Raw genomic sequence first — 19,192 nt, 5'->3', positions numbered from 1 at the left:
GTGTCAATCTATGATTAACCAGTTGCCTTGACTCATCCCTTGCTATGCAAGTAAGTCTCTTTTTCCTTGTTTGGATTTTGAGTTTTTTTTTGAAAAAAAAAATAGAAAAATAATAATAATTTTAAAAATGTGGATTTTTTTGTAAATTTTTTTAAAGATATTAATATATAGTAATAAATTTTTTATATTTTATTTAATAAATTAAGTGATGTAATTGATGAGAGTTAAAGTAAAATGATGTTTAATTAATTTGAGTTGAAACAATTTAAAAAAATAATAACAAATTATGAATAAAATAAATGGATAAACATGGATTTTGTGCATTTTATATAAATTAAAGAAACAAATAGTGAATTAAATAACCCACTAAAATAGTTTAGTGGTAAAAATCGGTTTAAAAGACTATAAAATTACTAGATGAGATCCGTTGTTTCAAAATTTATGTTTCATTTTGTACCACGTTCATAAAATATGTGGGTTTTTCCTTTTCTCTTTATTACTTTTGACTTATTTTTTAAAATAATTAATTTTTGTGAAAATGGTACATAATAAACCATATCATTTGGAACAACAGATTTGAACTCTAAAATTAGGGATTCAATTCCAACTATTTTTTTTAAATGAAAATGAGGTAATAACTGTGAGGTCTCATTCTAGTCTTACTTAAATAAAATAAATTTAAAAATTAAAAATTACTTACCATTTAATTTTTGAACATTAACTTAATTTATTTAAATAATCTAAATCAATTAAAATCCCTTTCACTAAACATGTTTTTTCAATTCGCACGTGCACCTCTTCACTTGGGTCGGTTTCATATAAATAATCCATCGATCACTTAGATCCGATTCATATTCAGTCAAAATTCATTTTACATTTCTAGAGAGAGAGAAACAAAGAACAGAGTAAGCAAGCAGCTTCTAGAGAGAGAAAAAGAAGAAATCAGGGCAAGAGAGAATTCCATAATCAACCGCGAATGAATCAAAATCAGAATCAGATTCAGATCGAGCTTCCTCCAGGTTTCAGATTCCATCCAACAGATGAAGAACTAGTCAAACATTATCTCATCCGCAAGTGTACATCACAACAAATCCTAGCCCCTGTTATTGCTGAAGTCGATCTCTACAAATTCAATCCATGGCAGCTTCCTGGTAAATAAACATCAACTTAATCAATCAATCAGTCAATCTCCTTTTTGGGTTTTCAAAATCTTATTATGTTCAATTACAATTTACAGAGTTAGCTCTATGTGGTGAAAAAGAATGGTACTTTTTCTCACCCAGAGATCGGAAATACCCAAATGGTTCCCGACCAAACAGGGCTGCCGGAGATGGTTATTGGAAGGCGACCGGAGCTGATAAATCGGTCGGAAACCCCAAACCACTTGGAATAAAAAAAGCACTTGTTTTTTACGCCGGAAAAGCACCAAAAGGGGTTAAAACTAATTGGATCATGCATGAATATCGGTTAGCAAATGTCGATCGGTCCGCCGGAAAAGGCACTAACTTAAAGGTAATTCTCAATTTTCCGGCGAGTTTCAGAAATTAGTGGTTTAATTAACTTAAAGCTTACAAATTTATTGTTAATTTTGCAGCTTGATGATTGGGTTTTATGTCGGATTTACAATAAGAAAGGGAAAATTGAGAAACATAATCCGACATCAACAAAAACAACACAGATTGAGATTGAGGATCAGAAACCAAATATTGCCGGAAAAGTGAACGGAATTGGGTCGGTGAATGGTTGGCCGGTGATCGGAGACTCGTCGGAATCTATTCCACGGGCTAATACGGATTCGAGTGGGTCGGGTCATTGGACATCTTCGCCCGAGTTCATATCCGAAATTCAAAGTGAACCAACTTGGGATGAATTAGAAAAGGCCATGAACTTTGGGTTTAATTACATGGATACCTATCCGGATAATATTTTTGACTTGACGACAGAGATGAAGTTTCAGCCGCAAGATCAATATTTTCCTTTTCAACAGGATATGTTCATGCATTCACATAATCCTTTCTGAGCCGTTGGATTAAGAATGTCCCTTTTATTATTTTTTCTTTTTTTATTTATCAGAATTTCTTTAAATTTAATTGGGTTCATCACATTTAATAATTATATTCGAGGGAGATTAGTTCATTTGAACCAATTATAAAAACAACTGGATTGTAGTACTGTGGAGATATAACTATAGGTTAATGTTATTGTTTCTTCTAGGGATTTAGTTGAGGTTTGCTGCTCAAGCTCACCCGATCTCGAATATAAAAATGTACAATGTATCGCGTTCGATAATTTTGTAACTTAAAGGCGGTTGTAAAGAAAGTTGATAAATCGTAAACAAAGTTTGATAATTTCAAAATGATTTGCATGTAAACTACATCTCTAATCCATGTACCTAAAATCTCATGTTAAACCATTTCTAACCAATAAATTATTTTGTTATCAAGTTTCCATTAGTGACTAAATATGAATAATACATATTAAACTCTAAGGGAAATCCATAAAAGTTAATAAAGTAACAATCTCAAGGAATTTGGGATCATATTTTAAGTTTCACAAAACTACTAATATATCAATTTTATATTATGATTAAACATTCATGGTTTAAAATATATATTTTATATTTTCACTTAATTGTTTTATTTAAAATAATGAGTAGTAAAATATTTTGAAATTATATATATTTTTAATATGATTAATAATTTTAATATATATGTATATATAATTTACCCATAATTATTAAAATCAATAATAAATAATAAAGAATAAAATATTTTTAAACAAATATTTTATTTTATAATTTTACAAAAATTAAAAATTATAATATATATATATATATATATTACTAAATATTTATTAAATAAATACGAAACTCTTACTAATATAAATATTTTAATATTATGAATTTTTTTAACAAAATTCATTTTATACAAAATAATAAAGAATAAAATCGAAAAAATAAACAAAAAAAAAAAACTAGAGTGAAAAACAAATCAACGTTGCCCCATAAAACTGAAAAATAATAACTAAGTGTTAACGACAAATAAAAAATGGGTTGTCGTCATGTTCAACACAGTTAAAAGGAACCGAATCGAGACACAATTCTAAAGAGCACTAGCAAAACCTGATCAGTCAATCATCGATAATGCCAAGAACGAAAACTCAATGGGAAAAACTAAATCAAAAAACCACACATGGAACATGCTCATAGAAGACTTTTACGCCGTTTAACCACCACAAGTCAATCCGGGACAAACCGGTTAAACACATGATTCAAAATACAAAAGAGACGGCCAAATACAACTTCAAAAACTTACTTTCTTCTAATCTTTGGTCTGTTTAATAAACTTTTATCATGTAAGCATCTAATAGAAATGACAGTGTTGCCCATCTATCTCTACGAGAGTGGTCAAAAGAAGGCTTTTGACAATTCTACTTGGCATATTTATGTAGTCAAAGATCCTCTCGTTTCTTTCAAGCTATATCGTCCACCAAATGATAAATGGAATATGAATTAACTTCTTTTCAAGTCCAACAATTTTACATTGATCCATCAACTTAGACCAAAAATCGTTGATGTTCCCTTGCATAACTCAATTAACTTCGAAAATGCTTCACAATAAACTCCAAATGGGTTCAGTACAAGGGCAATGTAGAAAAATGTGAAGCAGTCTCCTCCGCCTCCCTACATAAATGACACATGCTCATTGGAGAGTGCACCATCCAAATAATTTAATTTTGGAGGGTGTACTATTGTGTCCGACCATATTCCACCTGTAGATATTCACCTCTTGATTTATTGATTCATAGTATATTTTCACGCTAAACTAATTCGATTTTTTTCCACATCATCTTATCATCAATGATAGGTTTAATCTCGTCCATTTTATTTGATCATTTAGTTTCTTTAACATCAATTTCTCCTTATGGTTGAGTCTGTTAGAAATATTGTCTTGAAATAACAGAAAATATATATATAATGATGTTACAAATAAATTAAATAAATACAATATTACAAAAACGAAATCACCAGATAAAAATGTTGATTCGAGGCATGTGTTAGACACATTTCCCTTAAAACAGTTCCACTGTCTCCCCGTGTGCTAGAGCTTGTCACAGATGGCTGTCTCCCAGGGTACAACGAATCTAGTAGTGATTCAGCACCGGAATCACTACACAACGAGTTTGATAAAGTACCTGAACTATCACCGGGTTTCAACGGAAAATATCGAGCGAAGAACTCGAAGAACTCGAAGAACACTCACAAAACAAGAAGAAGGCTTTTGGAATTCTAGAGTGAGAAAGATGAAGGATGAAGTATGTGTAAAATGAATAATGAATGGGTATATATTGCTGAGAATTAAACCTGTAAATAAAACCATCCAAACGTTTATTAGAAATAAATATTGCTCATTCATTTGTTAATTAATCCATAACTAATTAACATCAGCCTATACGTTGATTTGCAGAAATGCAATGTTAGACATTCAATGCTAATGCTAGCTAATTGAAGAGTCCATACGTTAGCCAATAGGCCAATTAAAGCTAAATGTTTATCCTAACATTATGCTTTAATTTTCTAATTAGGCATTAAATATTAATTAAACAATTAATATTTAATTATAATTTGGATTAAATTCACCGTTAATTCACGTTTGAATTTGTGTGAATTTTATTTGATTTTATTTATTTATAATCTTATTTCCATTCATTAATGGAATTAGCTTAATTCCAACAGAGTCTACGAAGAAATATGATATTAACATTATAACCATTAACATCCTGAACAAACACATCTCTAACATTAGATTGAATGCAAATTACTACTCCTAATAGGGTGGGAAACTCTTTTTTCATGCTATTATTTATGTACTAGTTTTCCTAAAAAAAAAGCTGATAGAATTACTTTTACCTACAACAAAAATCTCGAATTTTCTCTAAGATGTCTCCAATTATTGTTAATCCCTTTCCACAACCTACATCCATTTGTAGTATTGACCTTCTTAGTTAACCAACCAAACCAATCCTCTCTATATTGCCTAAAGACTTTTTTCAGCCATGTACCTCCAACATCATTTAAATAATAAAGTTTTATTGAAAGAAAATAAGTCCCTAATTACAAGACTCCCATCTTTGTTGGACTTTTTAGTCTTGCTCCATTTAACTAAATGAGTGATATTAAAATCGATTGATCCCCATAGAAAGTCTTTCATTATTCTTTTAATTTCTCCTGCCACCACTATTGAGAGACTAAAGATAGACATCATAAAGTTGAAAAAGATGCGAGACAATATTTTTATAAGAACCAACCTCCCTCCTTCAGAGAGCATGCATTTCACTCTTCTATATTTCCAACTTGATTTTAATTTTATTGATGATCGGGTTCTAGATTTATTGGCCCAAAGCATTAGCCCCCAAAAATAATTCTAGATAAGTTGTCAATATTAATCCCATCCTAAGCCCAAAACGTCAACTAAGCAAACATGCGCATTATGACTCTTAAACATAATTTAAGACTTGTCATTGATCATTTTAAGACCCGAGCTAGCTTCAAATTTATTGAAGATATTTTTTAGGTTTTGAAATTGTCTCTAGTATCCTCTAACATGCAAATGATATTGTAAGCACTAAAATTTTAGTTACTCAATTTATGAATATTAAAATAATTATTTTGAATAAATAAATTCAAAATAATCAAAATCAAGGCCAAATCAAAATTTAAAAATTAATTGATTAATTATTATAATAATTAAATCTCAATTAATTAAAATTTTTTTTAAGTAAAATAAAATAATTGAAGATAATTATTATCTAAAATTAATTTTAAAAGGGCTCAATTAAATTAAATAAATAAATTGAGATGAATGTTGTATTCATTTAAATCTCAAATTAATTAATAAAGCTCTAAAAATATACCCAAAAAATAGACAAAATAAATATTTGTGTCTATTTAAATATTATGTATATTTTATAGGTTGAAAATAAAGGAGTAAAGAAAAATAAATTTTAAACAAGCTCCAAGACTGGAAAAGGGATGTAATCCAGTATAGCCGGAAATAAGAGAAATCGTTGCAGCAGACCGCATCGGATGAGCGCTTGAGTCTCATCCAACACACAATAGTAAACAACGTTGCCCGTTGCAACGGAAGGAAGATGCTTATGCACAACACACAATCAACTGACATACATCTCAACGTCGTTAGCTCAAATGCGGACAAAACGTCCAAACGCAACGGACCGCTGCCCCTAGACGCACGTTCACATTTTGACTCAAAACAACGACATTTTAGCCTCGAATTGTCGTCTTCCTCACGAAGTACAGGATGAACATCGACCGATACTCAACAAAATCCGATAATTCAAAAGTTGAAATGATCATCCTAACATGGTGATCATTTCACATACGGTCATAGGGGAAATGATGCCCTAATTGGATAAGAACGATCGAATACAGACAAAAATCATTAATGGTCTTTTGTCTAAAATTCGATCCACTTGCTCATCCAATCGATATTGGTTGGCTATAAATAGCCCTCCTTAGGCAAAACGAAATCAATGAACACAACCTAGACTCTCCAATCTAAAATCCACCAATAAAGTTTTCTCAAGCTTTTGAAAATTATAGAAATTTTTTGTAAGGCTCTAGGTTCAATTCTGTATCATCACAAAGCTTCCTAAAAAGTTTATGAGTGTTTTCCAACTCATAATAAGCTTTAGTTCATGTTGTAATTCAAGTTACAGATTCAAATGGAAATTTTTACATTTTAGTTTGTCAAGTCATGAATATTGTTTGATTATCCCGTCTTCTTTATTTGAATTTGTTATTAATATCATTTTATAACTTTTTGTTGAATTCAATTCGAACGAATCAAACTAAATAGAAAGTACCCAAATTCAATTTTGAAAATTTTCAAAATCGTCTTTTGAGCTCAAGAATTACGGTTTAAAAAGCTTCCAAACATCTTTTAATTAAAAGATGTTACGAGTAATTTTGAATCAATTCTAGTTGGTTTAGAGTATGTTTACACAAATATCAAAATCTCCAAAAATCTAGAAAAATTCAATTCTTGAATTAGTTAAAACTAATAGCTAGTATTCATGTTTTAGTCTTGTTTGATTTTAATATACATATGAGAGCTATTGGTAACCTTTAACTGTTAAGACAAAACTTTAAAAATCAAAAATCCGACTTTTACCCAATATTTTTTTAATTAAATTCAACATCGCTTCGATTAATTAATGCATTTATATGATGTTAAAAATGTTCTAGGGGATTAGACGAAGCTTCCCATACCTTTAGATCGAATGATGGAAGCTCCAATCAAAATCCCAAAACCTGCAATTGGTGTTATTGGTGTTCGACCGAGAATTTCAACCATCTGACCGAGAATTTTAACATATGTATGATTTTCGACCGAGAAAACCAACCGCCCCTAGCATCCAACCCAAGAAATTTACATTGAACTAATTTTCAATTGAGAAAATCAGCTAGCATCTAGTGCCCGATTGAAGAAATCAGTTAAACACGGTCCTCAACTAAGGAATATCGTGTGTGACTGAAATTCCTTTCTCCGCTTGATCGAGTGCCAAGATCTGTTCACCCTAGGTTAAAACTAACTTAGACATGCGTATTTGACCTGATTCGCAACCCGAACACCTACCTAAGAGCTTATTTATTTGGCGTTTTTAATTTATAATTGTTTTTTAACAATTAAAGACCCTAAACTATTTTATAAAAATTAAAAAAAATATAAAACGATTTCAAAATATTTTTAGGATATTTTCATAAAACATATTTGATAAAGGTTTGTTTGAATTTTTTTTAAATTATATTGTCTTAAACTGATATTTTTTAGGTGTTTCCTCGTTTTCGACATCAATTGCATTTACCAACATTTTAGTATTATATCATAATTTTACATAAAAGAAAACCATATATATGTCTAGAACTTGAAAAATAATTGGTTAAATAAAATGTAATAAAAACCAAACTTTCAAATGAATAGCCAAAATTTTATGAATTAGATATCATTTTTTAACGGGTATGGAGGATATATAATGCAAAAGCTTTTTTTTGAGTATCACCAAATATTAAACTAAAAGGATCTTTAATCAAATATAAATTTATATACTTACATAAATGTTTAATTGATTTTAAATTAAAATAATTTGACTTCTCTTCTAATCAAATAAATAATATTTTTAATTAATTTAATATACAGATTTCTTTTAATCAAATTATTATTTATTTTAAAATTCGAAAAGATTGTCTAGAATTGATCATAAAAATTAATTAATTGTTGTTATAATTAATTTTAAAAATTAAAATAAATTTTCGTATAAATCTTTTAAATAATATTTTATTAAAAAAAAAATTAACACGAAAATCAATGTTAAAATTTCTCAAACCTCAAGTTTTTTTTGGAATAAGAGACTTTCGGGTGCTATAGGTATCATTAACAAACAAGATGAGTAATTAAAACCTCCCACAACTAATCCCCTTAATTCGACCATCTCTCACTCTTTTTTAGTAATCTCAAAAAGCATCCATCACGATGGTAAAGAGAAAAGAGGATAACGGATCGCCTTGCCTCAAATATCTCGAGCTTACAAAAAACCTAGTAATTTTTCCATTAATAATGTCTGTTGAAATACACAACTTAATCTACATAAAGCTCATGCCCATTTGTGACACTACGTCAAGAAGAAAATTCCAATTGACTTGATAATATGCCTTTTCAAAAATGTTATAATGAATGTGTGGTTATCCTTGTTTCTAATGACCGAGTCTAAACACTCGTTTGCGATAAGAATTGCATCATAAATTTGTCTTTCACAAATAAAAGCCATTAATTTTCATAGATGATCGTCTAAGCACTTTTCGTAGATTTTGGCCAAATATTTGGCAAAGATTTTGTACATTGTTGAAATGAAGTTAATGAGTTAATTTTTTTTAGCTCAACCGTTCTACGGGCTTTTCTGATGAGAAAAATGTGTGTATTTTTTCAACTTTTTTCGAATGTCCCATTATCGTGGAAGTGGTGTATCGTTTTTATGATATCGTTCTTGAGAAGCAGTCCTGCTTTCTTGATGAATTACATAAAGTAACCGTCGGGGCCAGGTGCTTTGTTTCCATCACAATCGTCCATAATTTGTCACACTTCATCGATAAAGAACCTGATCACTTCAAGATTAATTCTTTGGCTTGTAGTAATGCGATTCAAAATGATATCCAAAAGTTTCGGACGATTCACATTGCTCTCAATATAAAGATGTGTATAAAATATCATGATCTCATTTTCAAAACTACTTGGCTCACACACGTCGATTCCACAAATCTTGAGAAAGTTAAAGATATTTTCTCTAGATCTAGTCTTACAAGTAGTGTGAAAAAATCTTATATTTCTATCACCAAATTTGAACCAACTCGCCCTATCATGATTAGGAGATGGTCAAATACACTCCAAGGAAGAGCATTTTTTTTTATGAATGGGCGTTGATGCATTATCAAATCTTTAGTAGAAAATGAAACGATCAATACGAAACATGAGTCATTCCTTTTTCATGTGTAGTTTCCCTCTAAAAGGTAGAACAATTAGGCAATATCTTTCCATAAATTCGGAAAAGTTAGTCATTTCTCTTATAAAACATCTTACACCACGCCTCTTTTTTTTTTTTATAGAATTTCTCACTACATTAATATCACCCGTGGATCTCTTTGTTTTGGTTCAATACTGCAAAAATCTTTATTTTTCTCATTTTTGAATATTATAAATTTATTTTAATGAATAAGAATTTATTTATATATATTTAAAAATTAATAATCTATTATAAATAGAATTATGTATATATATTAAAATTATTAATCATTTAAAAAATATTTTTTCGTAAAGTAAATATGAAACTTTGTTATTTTAGATAAGACTTATCAATTGAACTCTTTTTAAGTTTGTGAGTATTAATAGTTGTAATAAATAAATTTTATCTAATTAAAAATATTTAGTTTTTTAATTATTCATTAATTTTTGTGATTATATTACTATTTTAAGTATAATTAAATTTCAAATTAAAAAAAAATCCTAAACATCGTCACTAAATCAAGTGTGGTGACTGTCGCCAAAGTATTTTACCGGCCCATTAAACGTCGCTAAAACTCTACCAACTGCTATTATTGTTATTTTTTCCTTTTTTGTTGGCATAAATTAATGTCATTTCAATAAAACAATCAAATTTTATCTACTAATGAATATTATATTACAATTAAACACTGAGAAAACTAGTTAAAGAGAATGCAAATATAATTCTTTTTTGTTAAAGCTCAAGTGAATTAAATCTTTATAATTGCTCAGTTGAGCCTAAAATCTCATCAGTTTCCTTCAAATGTCTTTTGTCAAACAAACCATAAAATTACTCCAATCTTAACATTGGATCAAACATATTTTATTAAATATTCACTAAATTGCGAGTATCGCAACCTAATCGTTAATCCATCAAAAAACATATCAGATTAAGTTATGACAAGTTTTGTCATAAGTTATCCGTGTCAACTAAAACGACATAAAAAGTCACTAACATTTGTGATTTGGAGAGAAAAAAACTAAACTCACAACCACAAAATCATCGCTCATTGTGACCTCGCTCAAATTGACCAAACCCTAATCTAATTCCACATCATTTATAATATTATTCTTACCAATTTTATTCTCTGGTTCAAAACATACCCAAGGAAAACTACACAAAAACAAATCAAATGTCATGATATTCAAATTTGAAGTCATCCAACGAGGAAAAAGTCGACGACGAAGATAGAGACGAACTTCTCGCATGCGACATCATTTGTAACGACGGGTCTTGAGAAAATAAGTCGTTTCCAAACGTCGGTTGAACGGAGTACATATAATCGGAATTAGTGTTAACATGAAGAGAATTAAGGGTATTATAATTTGGCAAAGTGTTGTAGAAACCATTCGCATGTTGATCAATAGACATAATCGGAGGTGGTGGCATGAAACCGGGTGAGGAATGGAACTGTTGTGGCTGTTCAAGTTGATCTTCGCCACAAACCCTCAATTCGGTTTCCTCAACTCCTACAACCGAATTATCAATATGAGGAGGGTCGATTTCTTGATCGGGTACTTTATTACTAGGCAAGATTTGTGTTTGTGGTGGGGATTGGGATGATTGATCCTCGGGTTGTGTGTAACCGGTTAGTTTTTGGACTAGGGCCATGAAATCACTCGGGTTTGTTTGGATGGTTTTAGGAGAATGAGTGTAGATTATGACGGGTTGGCGACGTTGGTGTTGGTGTTGGTGTTTAGGGTTAGTCGGGGATCGTGGCGAGTTCGAGGGTTTTCTAATGATGTGAGAATCTTTCTTGATCTTCAATGATGAATTATTGTTATTGTTTGATGGGTTTTGATCAACCTTTGAAGAATTTTCATGAAATGATGGAGTGAGTGTTGGGTTCATAGTGATATTTGATAATCTATGTATATATGAGGAGATAATGTAACAATTCAATAGATGGATCAATATATATATATGTGTGTGATAAATTGAATAACTGAAATAAGTTAGGTCCGTAGAAAATGTTTATTGTTACATCTTATTCAACGATAAAATAGGTAGATTAGTTTCAATGAGAGAAAAACATGTGATTAATTATGTACCACATTTCATTCATTAATTAACTTGTCCACATATTATATATTTTATCCAAATATGTATATGTAAAGAAACAAAATTTCAAATAAAAAATTCAAAGTAAAAAAATGAATGTAAAAAAAAATTCAAAGTAAAAAAATGAATGTAAATAGAACATAAATAATTGAGGGCACAATTTGAAATACATGAATCATAGTTAGTGTTGGTTAGAAAAAAAAATTGGATAGGCTTAAAAAAGAGAAAATTATGGGTAAAACGAGAGTAAATAAAGGTAAAATTTGTCTTTTATTAAAATTAGATAAAAGAAATATTATATTCAATTAAAAAAATTAGGAGATAATATCATGTTTTTAATGTAAAAAATATATATATTCCAGATGTGCTATATATATCTGGTTCTAATTTAATTATTGACATCCTTATAAATAGATAGAGTAAAATGTGGATAAATATACTAGTAAATGTGGACTACATTAATAAATATTTTTATACACAAAATTATATGTGAGAAAATATAAATTTAGAAATGTACTAAAAAATTATATAAATGATATATATATATATATATATAGTTTAAATATATGAAAGGGTAGAAAGTCAATGGTTAGTGCAAATTGTTTCGGAGTGAAAGTAAAAAGTTTGATAATAACAATGAATTAATTGATTGATTGGATTTTGTGAATAAATTTAAATTTAAAATTTGTAATTTGTAATTTTAGAACAAATTATATATTATTTTAAAAACTATAATTTAAATATGTTTTTAACCACATAAATTGAGTCTAGATCATAGCAACATATTTATATATAATTATTTTTGTTATTATTATTTGAATTTAATTGTATGTTATAAATATAATAGTGGTTGATTTATAAAATAGGATGTTTATTACAATTTTGAGAATAACTTAATTAGTTTCAATTATTTTTATTTGATATCATCCTTTGTTCTTGTTAGGAGCCAAGTTGCTCGTGAGTCGCTCGATCAAAATTCGACTTGAGCTTGACTTTGACTGAGTTGGAGTCGAGTTCGAGACGACTCATTTAATATTCGAGTCGCTCGAGCGCATATAATACTTACTCGATGACTTGTCGAGCTTTTCAAATATAATAATATATAATATATTTTATTTATTTTAATATTAAAACTTAAAACTTAAAATAAATATTTTTCTTCACTCTACCTTCAAAGTCTATATGGCATGGCAAATCCATAATTCACGTTATTATATCTTATGGCCCAAAAATTAAGAAACAAAACTCTAATTTCTTAATGCATCATTATATCGTACCTGACTTTTCATCTTCATTATTTTTCTCCCTCATTCAAAAGAATTGTTTCATTTTTTTCATATTATCTCACTTACACTATTTCTCTCACTCATTTACAATGTTGCTTCATTTCTTCATATTATCTCTTATTTATTCAAATAGTGTGCACGAAACAGACCACGCTAGGAAATCGACTAGAGTCAAGACGTTGAGGAAGTAACTAGGAACAATGGCGGTTAGAAAATCTGCTCCAGCTACCGAAGATGTGAAGAAGCCTCACAGATTTAGACCATGAACGGTTGTTTTGAGAGAGATTCGTAAGTACCAAAAGAGTACGAAAGTTTTGATCCATAAACTTCTATTCTAAAGACTTGTTCATAAGATTGCACAAAATTTTAAAAAAAACTAAGATTTCAGAGCTCCCCGTAATTGCTCTTTAGGAGGCAGTCAAGGCCTATATAGTCGATCTATTTGAAGACACTAATCTATGCGCCATCCACGCCAAACGTGTGACTATTATTCCTAAAGACATTCAGCTTGCGAGACGTATTCGCGGTGAGAGGGCCTAGAGACCTTATATGTGTTTAATGATTCCGTTAATAGTCCTGTTTCTTGTCTAGTGTTAACTTTTTTTTTTTGAAAATGATCTATGAAAATTAAAGTGTCGTTAAAACAACGACAAATGTATTACATGAAAAATATAGAGAAAAATGAAAAACAAAACGAGAAAAATAAAAATACAAAATCACCGAGCACGAAGATCTTCTAAAGAGTAATAAGATCTCATGCCGAGTTCACCTGATCAGCCAACGTCATGATAATAGAGTTGTGAATTGACCTCAATGGTCGTCTATAGTTGTCAAAAAATTTTCGATTCCTCTCAAGCCATATGATTCACCAAAAATAATATGAATAAAAGTCCACCTTTTTAGACCAGCCAATTTTGTTAGAAATTAAAGTAATAATAATAATTAAGGAGTCTTTGGTTGTTAAAGAGCCTCTTGGATTGTCCAAGACTCTTGATCTTATCTAGTAATGAGACTCTTCATGTCTTTAATTTAATGTCTTAGTTGCCTTACTTTATTTAAGATTGTAATCGTGTTCTTATTTCAATCAATTTCAATAGACAGATTTCATTCCAGTTTTGCTTTTCATTCTCTAAATTTTCTATTCACTTTCATATATATTCTTCACTGTTCGATCATCGAGGTCCTGGTTGTGACTTCGTTACATGGTATCAGAGCTTTGGTAATATTGTTGAAGAAGATATCGTTGTTATTCGATATGGAAAGTGGTGGTCGTGTAGCTGGACTCGGTTTGGAGTTGTTAAACCAGTCAAACTACCGGATATGGAAAACTTGTATGGAATCGTACCTGGTTGGGGAAGATTTGTGGGACATCGTCGTAGACGATGATGATGTAGCTCTTGAGGATGTTGCTGAAAATGCGGAAGCATCGAAGAAGCGGAAGAGACTCAACGCGAAGGCAGAATTTGTGTTGAAGAGGTCAATCTCCCATAATCTGTTTGAGCACATCATCGGTTGTGGATCTGCTCGTGAGATCTGGGAAACGCTTGATCGTCTTTTCAATAAGAAGAACGAGGCTCGTCTCCAGATGCTTGAAAACGAGTTGGCAGCCGCAAAGCAAATCGGATCTGTCTCGGAGTTCTTTCTTAAGGTAAAGAATATTTGCTCAGAAATTTCTTTATTGAACCCAGATGAGAAAATCTCAGAGGCTCGAACAAAGAGGCATATTGTTCGAGGACTTCGACCCGAATATACACCATTCATCACCTCGATTCAAGGTTGGGCTCAACAACCTTCACTCGAGGAGTTTGAAAATCTCTTGTCATCTCAAGAGTCGTTGGCCGCACAAATGGCTGGAACGAGTATAAAGGAGGAGTCGAACAGTGCATTGTTCGTGAAGAAATCGAGCTGGAAAAAGGGAAAGTCGAAGAAGGAAGAAACAAGTCAAGATTCTTCAAATACTCCTAAGAAGTCACTTAAGTGTTTCAGGTGTGGCAAGACTGGACACTTCAAAAGAGACTGTCGAGTAAATTTGAATGGAAATTTTGCTGGTTCAAATCTCGGAGAAAAGTCTAACCAGCGTGTTGAGGAGGACTAGGACAAGGCTTTTCATGTCGATGTGACGACTTCGAAGGAAAAGAAAATAGAGGGTTCTCATGGTAAACAGGAGATCGATCAAAGGTGGATCGTCGATTCAGGGTGCGGACATCATGTTACTGGAGATGACTCTGTGTTCTCATCGAGTCGAGTTCATAATGGGGGCGGTGGCATTGTCACGGCAGATAACTCGGTTCACGAAGTTAAAAGGGAAGGATCAGTTGTCATTGAAAACGATAAAGGAGAACCTATTACTCTGAAGAATGTCTACCACGTTCCAGGAATTCAGAAGAATCTCTTCTCGGTTGCAAATGTTGTAGACGCTGGAAATTTAGTGTTGTTCGGTCCAAATGATGTGAAGTTCTTAAGGAACGTGAAAGAAATCAAGGCGGATGTGGTCCACACTGGAACTCGGGTAAATGATATCTTTGTCCTTTCAGCTTCAAATTCGTACATAGAAAGGGTGAACGACAAAAGCACCTCCTTTTTATGGCATGCAAGCCTTGGGCATGTCAATATGACTAAGCTCAGTGTTATGTCTCGAAAGAAACTTGTCGAAGGTCTACCTGAAGATCTGAGAATTGAGGAGGGCAGTGTGTGTGAAGGATGTCAATATGGGAAGGCTCATCGACTTCCTTTCGACAACTCTGTATCGAGAAGTAAGGGTCCTTTGGATCGAGTTCATAGTGACTTGATGGGACCAACTCGAACTGCCTCATACTCGGGAAGTAAATATATGCTGTTGTTTGTGGATGATTTCTCCAGGTTCACTTGGGTGTACTTTGTGAAAGAGAAGTCTGAAGTGTTCTGTTAGATAAATTCAGACCGGTTCAAATAAACCTAACTTAAATAAACTTCCCATGCAGGAACAAGGAACCAGACCGGATGAAAGAACCGACTAAAGAAAACCAATCGGTCAAGCTACTAAACCGATCAAGAATATTCGGAACGTGACCGCACAAAGAAAAGATCGGCCAAAGCTTAAAACCGGAATCATCAAACAGCCGATCATCCACAAGACAAGAATAACCGGAAAAAGTCCGGTTACATCACTCATACCAAAAGCCCTTCGGCCAAGTCAAATGACCGACCAGTACAAGAAGACATTTCGGGTATTTGTTGAGAATGATACCAAAGGAACAGACTGAATACTTCCATATCCATGCAAGTCTGAGGAAAGACTGTAGGCTGTAGAAAACAGTACTACCGGATCCTTCTACTTCGGGATAAGCCAGAAAGGAAATCTTCCAAGTACAGACAACTGTCCAACAGACAGTGCCTACATCAAGTAAAAGACAAACCCGGCAGGTTTGTCTTACACACTGGAAGAACAGACCGCCAGGTCTGAGACATAATACCAGGTCTGAGATTGACCATCAGGTCTAAGGAAACGACCGCAGGTCTGAACCTCTGAAACACTGAATCACTGCACTTCTGATCAGCCAATCAGATTCAAGGCAGTGAAATATGACCGTTGGCATATTTCACCTATAAAAGGGGTAGCTGAAGAAGAGTAAATGCAGTGACTTAAGCGGGACATTAAGGGACAACAGTGTGATATTGAGATAGCGCTAAGAGCATTTACTACAAGTGATAGAGTGTGCTGTTCTAGAAAGCCTAAGTGTTGAAAGTTAAAGTGTGTTTTACAATTTCGGTGTAAATTGTAAGAGTGTTATCGAGCAGGAAATAAGTCTCGATCGGCCTGTACTTGTATTCCTTAGTGAATATCCTTCTCGCGGTTTCGAGAGGAAGGGGTGACGTAGGAGTTTTATCTCCGAACATCCATAAAATCTGTCTTGTCATTTACTTTCTGCCGGCTTCATTATCTAACCGATTAACTTAACCACACCGCTCCAAACCGACTCTATACTAACCATACCGAATATCCAGATTACCGAAACCGACCCACCATTTCCAAATCTTCATCATCCGAAACCGACCGTGCCTATCATACAAGCGTGCCGCTTCAACCTGAAAGCAAACCTCTTCCGCGCTTGAACCTAGTTCAAGGGTTTGTGACAGGTTGTGTAGTATTGAAACTCCGGTGTTAATCTCTAACCGGATTAACCACCACCCTACGAGTGAGAACCGCTAACCGGTCCAACCCCCGGTCCACCAGCGGCGATCTAGATCCTAACAATTGGTATCAGAGCAGTTAGTTTCAATACTCAAGCAAACATGTATCAGGATAGGCCTCCAATGCTAGAAGGTGATGACTTTGCCAACTGGAAGGCACGCATGCACCTGCACCTAGTCACCCTGGATGATGAAATGGAATCCATTCTGACCGAAGGACCGATATTCATTGATAAAGATAGAAAAGAATGGACGGCTGAAGATAGGAGAAGGAACAATCTGGACAACCATGCTAGAAACCGGATCTCCAACAGCGTGGACAGAAACACATACTGCAAGATCAGAGATTGCAAAACCGCGAAGGAGACATGGAACACGGTCATCCAGATCTTTGAAGGAAATGAAAGAACAAGGGAGAACAAAATAATGATGGCCACACAGAAGTTTGAAAGCATCAAAATGAAACCAGGAGAAACTATGAAGGAATACAGTGACCGGTTCACCGGTGTGCTAGATGAACTAGCAACTCTGGGCAAGAAGTATGAGAACAAAGAGGTAGTCATGAAAGCTTTGAGATCTCTTCCAAGTGCTTGGGACATAAAAACGATGGTAATGAGAGAATCAAAAAGCCTACGTAAGATGAAACTATACGATGTATTCGAAGATCTCAAGGCATATGAGTTCGAAATGAGATCCAGAACCGAAGAGGAAGTCTCGGCCTCAACATCAACCAGAGCACTAATCACATCTACAGAACCGGCTGCACCTGCTCCTACACCTGCACCGATACCGGTTCCTGCACCCGCACCGATCAGAACCGCCGAACAGTTCACTAAGGATGCCATGGCAATGCTTGCACAGAAGTTTGGGAGGTTCATGAAAAGAAGCCAACCTACGAACAACTACTATGGTGATAAATCCAATGTAAGATGCTATAACTGTAACTGTTTGGGACATTTTAAGTGGGAGTGCAGGAAACCAAGGAGGGATACCCAGAAACCGGACTATCAAAATGACAGAAACAGTTATCAACAAGCCGGTGAAGGAAGTGAGGTACCGAAAGCACTGATAGCCGACGATGGAGGAAGTCTATGGGCTCGCAGTGATAGTGACGATGAACTTACATGTCTCATGGCAAATGAGGAACAGGTATTTGACTCTCCTTGCGAAGAATTTACTAAAGATGAATTATACAATGCATTGAATGACATGGTAGAAGAATATAAGAACCTACTAACCATGCTACCCAAGCATCTCAACATTAGAACCGATCCCATAGTACCTATTCCAACAGAACCAGAGGTACTTATCATACCTGAACCGGAGGTCATACAATCTGATGATACCCATACTCTAGAAACCGAATTAGATCCTAAGACCGAACAATCTAGTGAACTTACTAGAGAACTAACCAAGGAAGAAAATGCCCGACTTCAATATAAGATGGCCGCCTATAAGAGATCTAGCGATATAGTAAAGAATATGAATAAACACTACAGGCATCCTCGTTGTAAGCGTGACCTTGGATACACAGGAAATAGCTCTAAAGACCGAAAACCCATAGAGAAAGCACGGCTCACAAAAGGAAACCTCCCCTTTATAAAATTTCTTAAGAGCTCCTGGACAGCTGAAGAAGAGGAGATCGCATACTATAGGGAAGAAAAGCTAAAATACGATTATGTTGGTCCAACCGATTCCTGGCTTGACCCTGTGAAAAGAAAAGCCGAAATCCTCAGATATAAGAAAGCCTTCCCTGAGCCGCGTAGGTCAAACCATAGATCACCGAACCAAAGACCATCACCATTTAGGACATTTGAAGGAAAACCGAAATACACAAGACCGAGTGCCAAAAGGACAGTTAAAACCCTAGCAAAGAAGACCGTCCGGTTTATCAAAGTTTGGGTACCCAAGGGACTAATCGCATGTGGACCCAAGTAAATGTGGGTACCAAACAGTTGTAAATATGTACATTTTGCAGGATCCAAAGAAACGGCTAGGAAACTCCGAATGGTTCTTGGACAGCGGTTGCTCCAGGCACATGACCGGAAATAGCAATTTGC

The 19,192-nt window shown here is 33.3% G+C and overlaps 1 protein-coding gene and 1 pseudogene across 1 annotated transcript; both read left to right on the top strand.

Moving 5' to 3' along the window:
• The first annotated feature begins 862 nt into the window (after positions 1-862).
• Positions 863-2,090, top strand: LOC124934293 (NAC domain-containing protein 2-like). Its single transcript, XM_047474797.1, has 3 exons — positions 863-1,151; positions 1,238-1,512; positions 1,595-2,090. The coding sequence occupies exons 1-3, from the start codon at positions 977-979 to the stop codon at positions 2,018-2,020; spliced, it is 876 nt and encodes a 291-aa protein (XP_047330753.1). The 5' UTR covers positions 863-976; the 3' UTR covers positions 2,021-2,090.
• Positions 2,091-10,377: 8,287 nt separating this feature from the next.
• On the top strand, positions 10,378-13,565 carry LOC124936953 (annotated as a pseudogene).
• The last annotated feature ends 5,627 nt before the right edge of the window (positions 13,566-19,192 follow it).

The sequence above is a fragment of the Impatiens glandulifera genome, chromosome 4 (genome assembly GCF_907164915.1).
Source record: "Impatiens glandulifera chromosome 4, dImpGla2.1, whole genome shotgun sequence".
In the NCBI taxonomy this organism is placed as follows: Eukaryota; Viridiplantae; Streptophyta; class Magnoliopsida; order Ericales; family Balsaminaceae; genus Impatiens; species Impatiens glandulifera.
The sequence above is the reverse complement of the archived record's forward strand: the minus strand, read 5'-3'. Positions and strand labels throughout refer to the sequence as shown.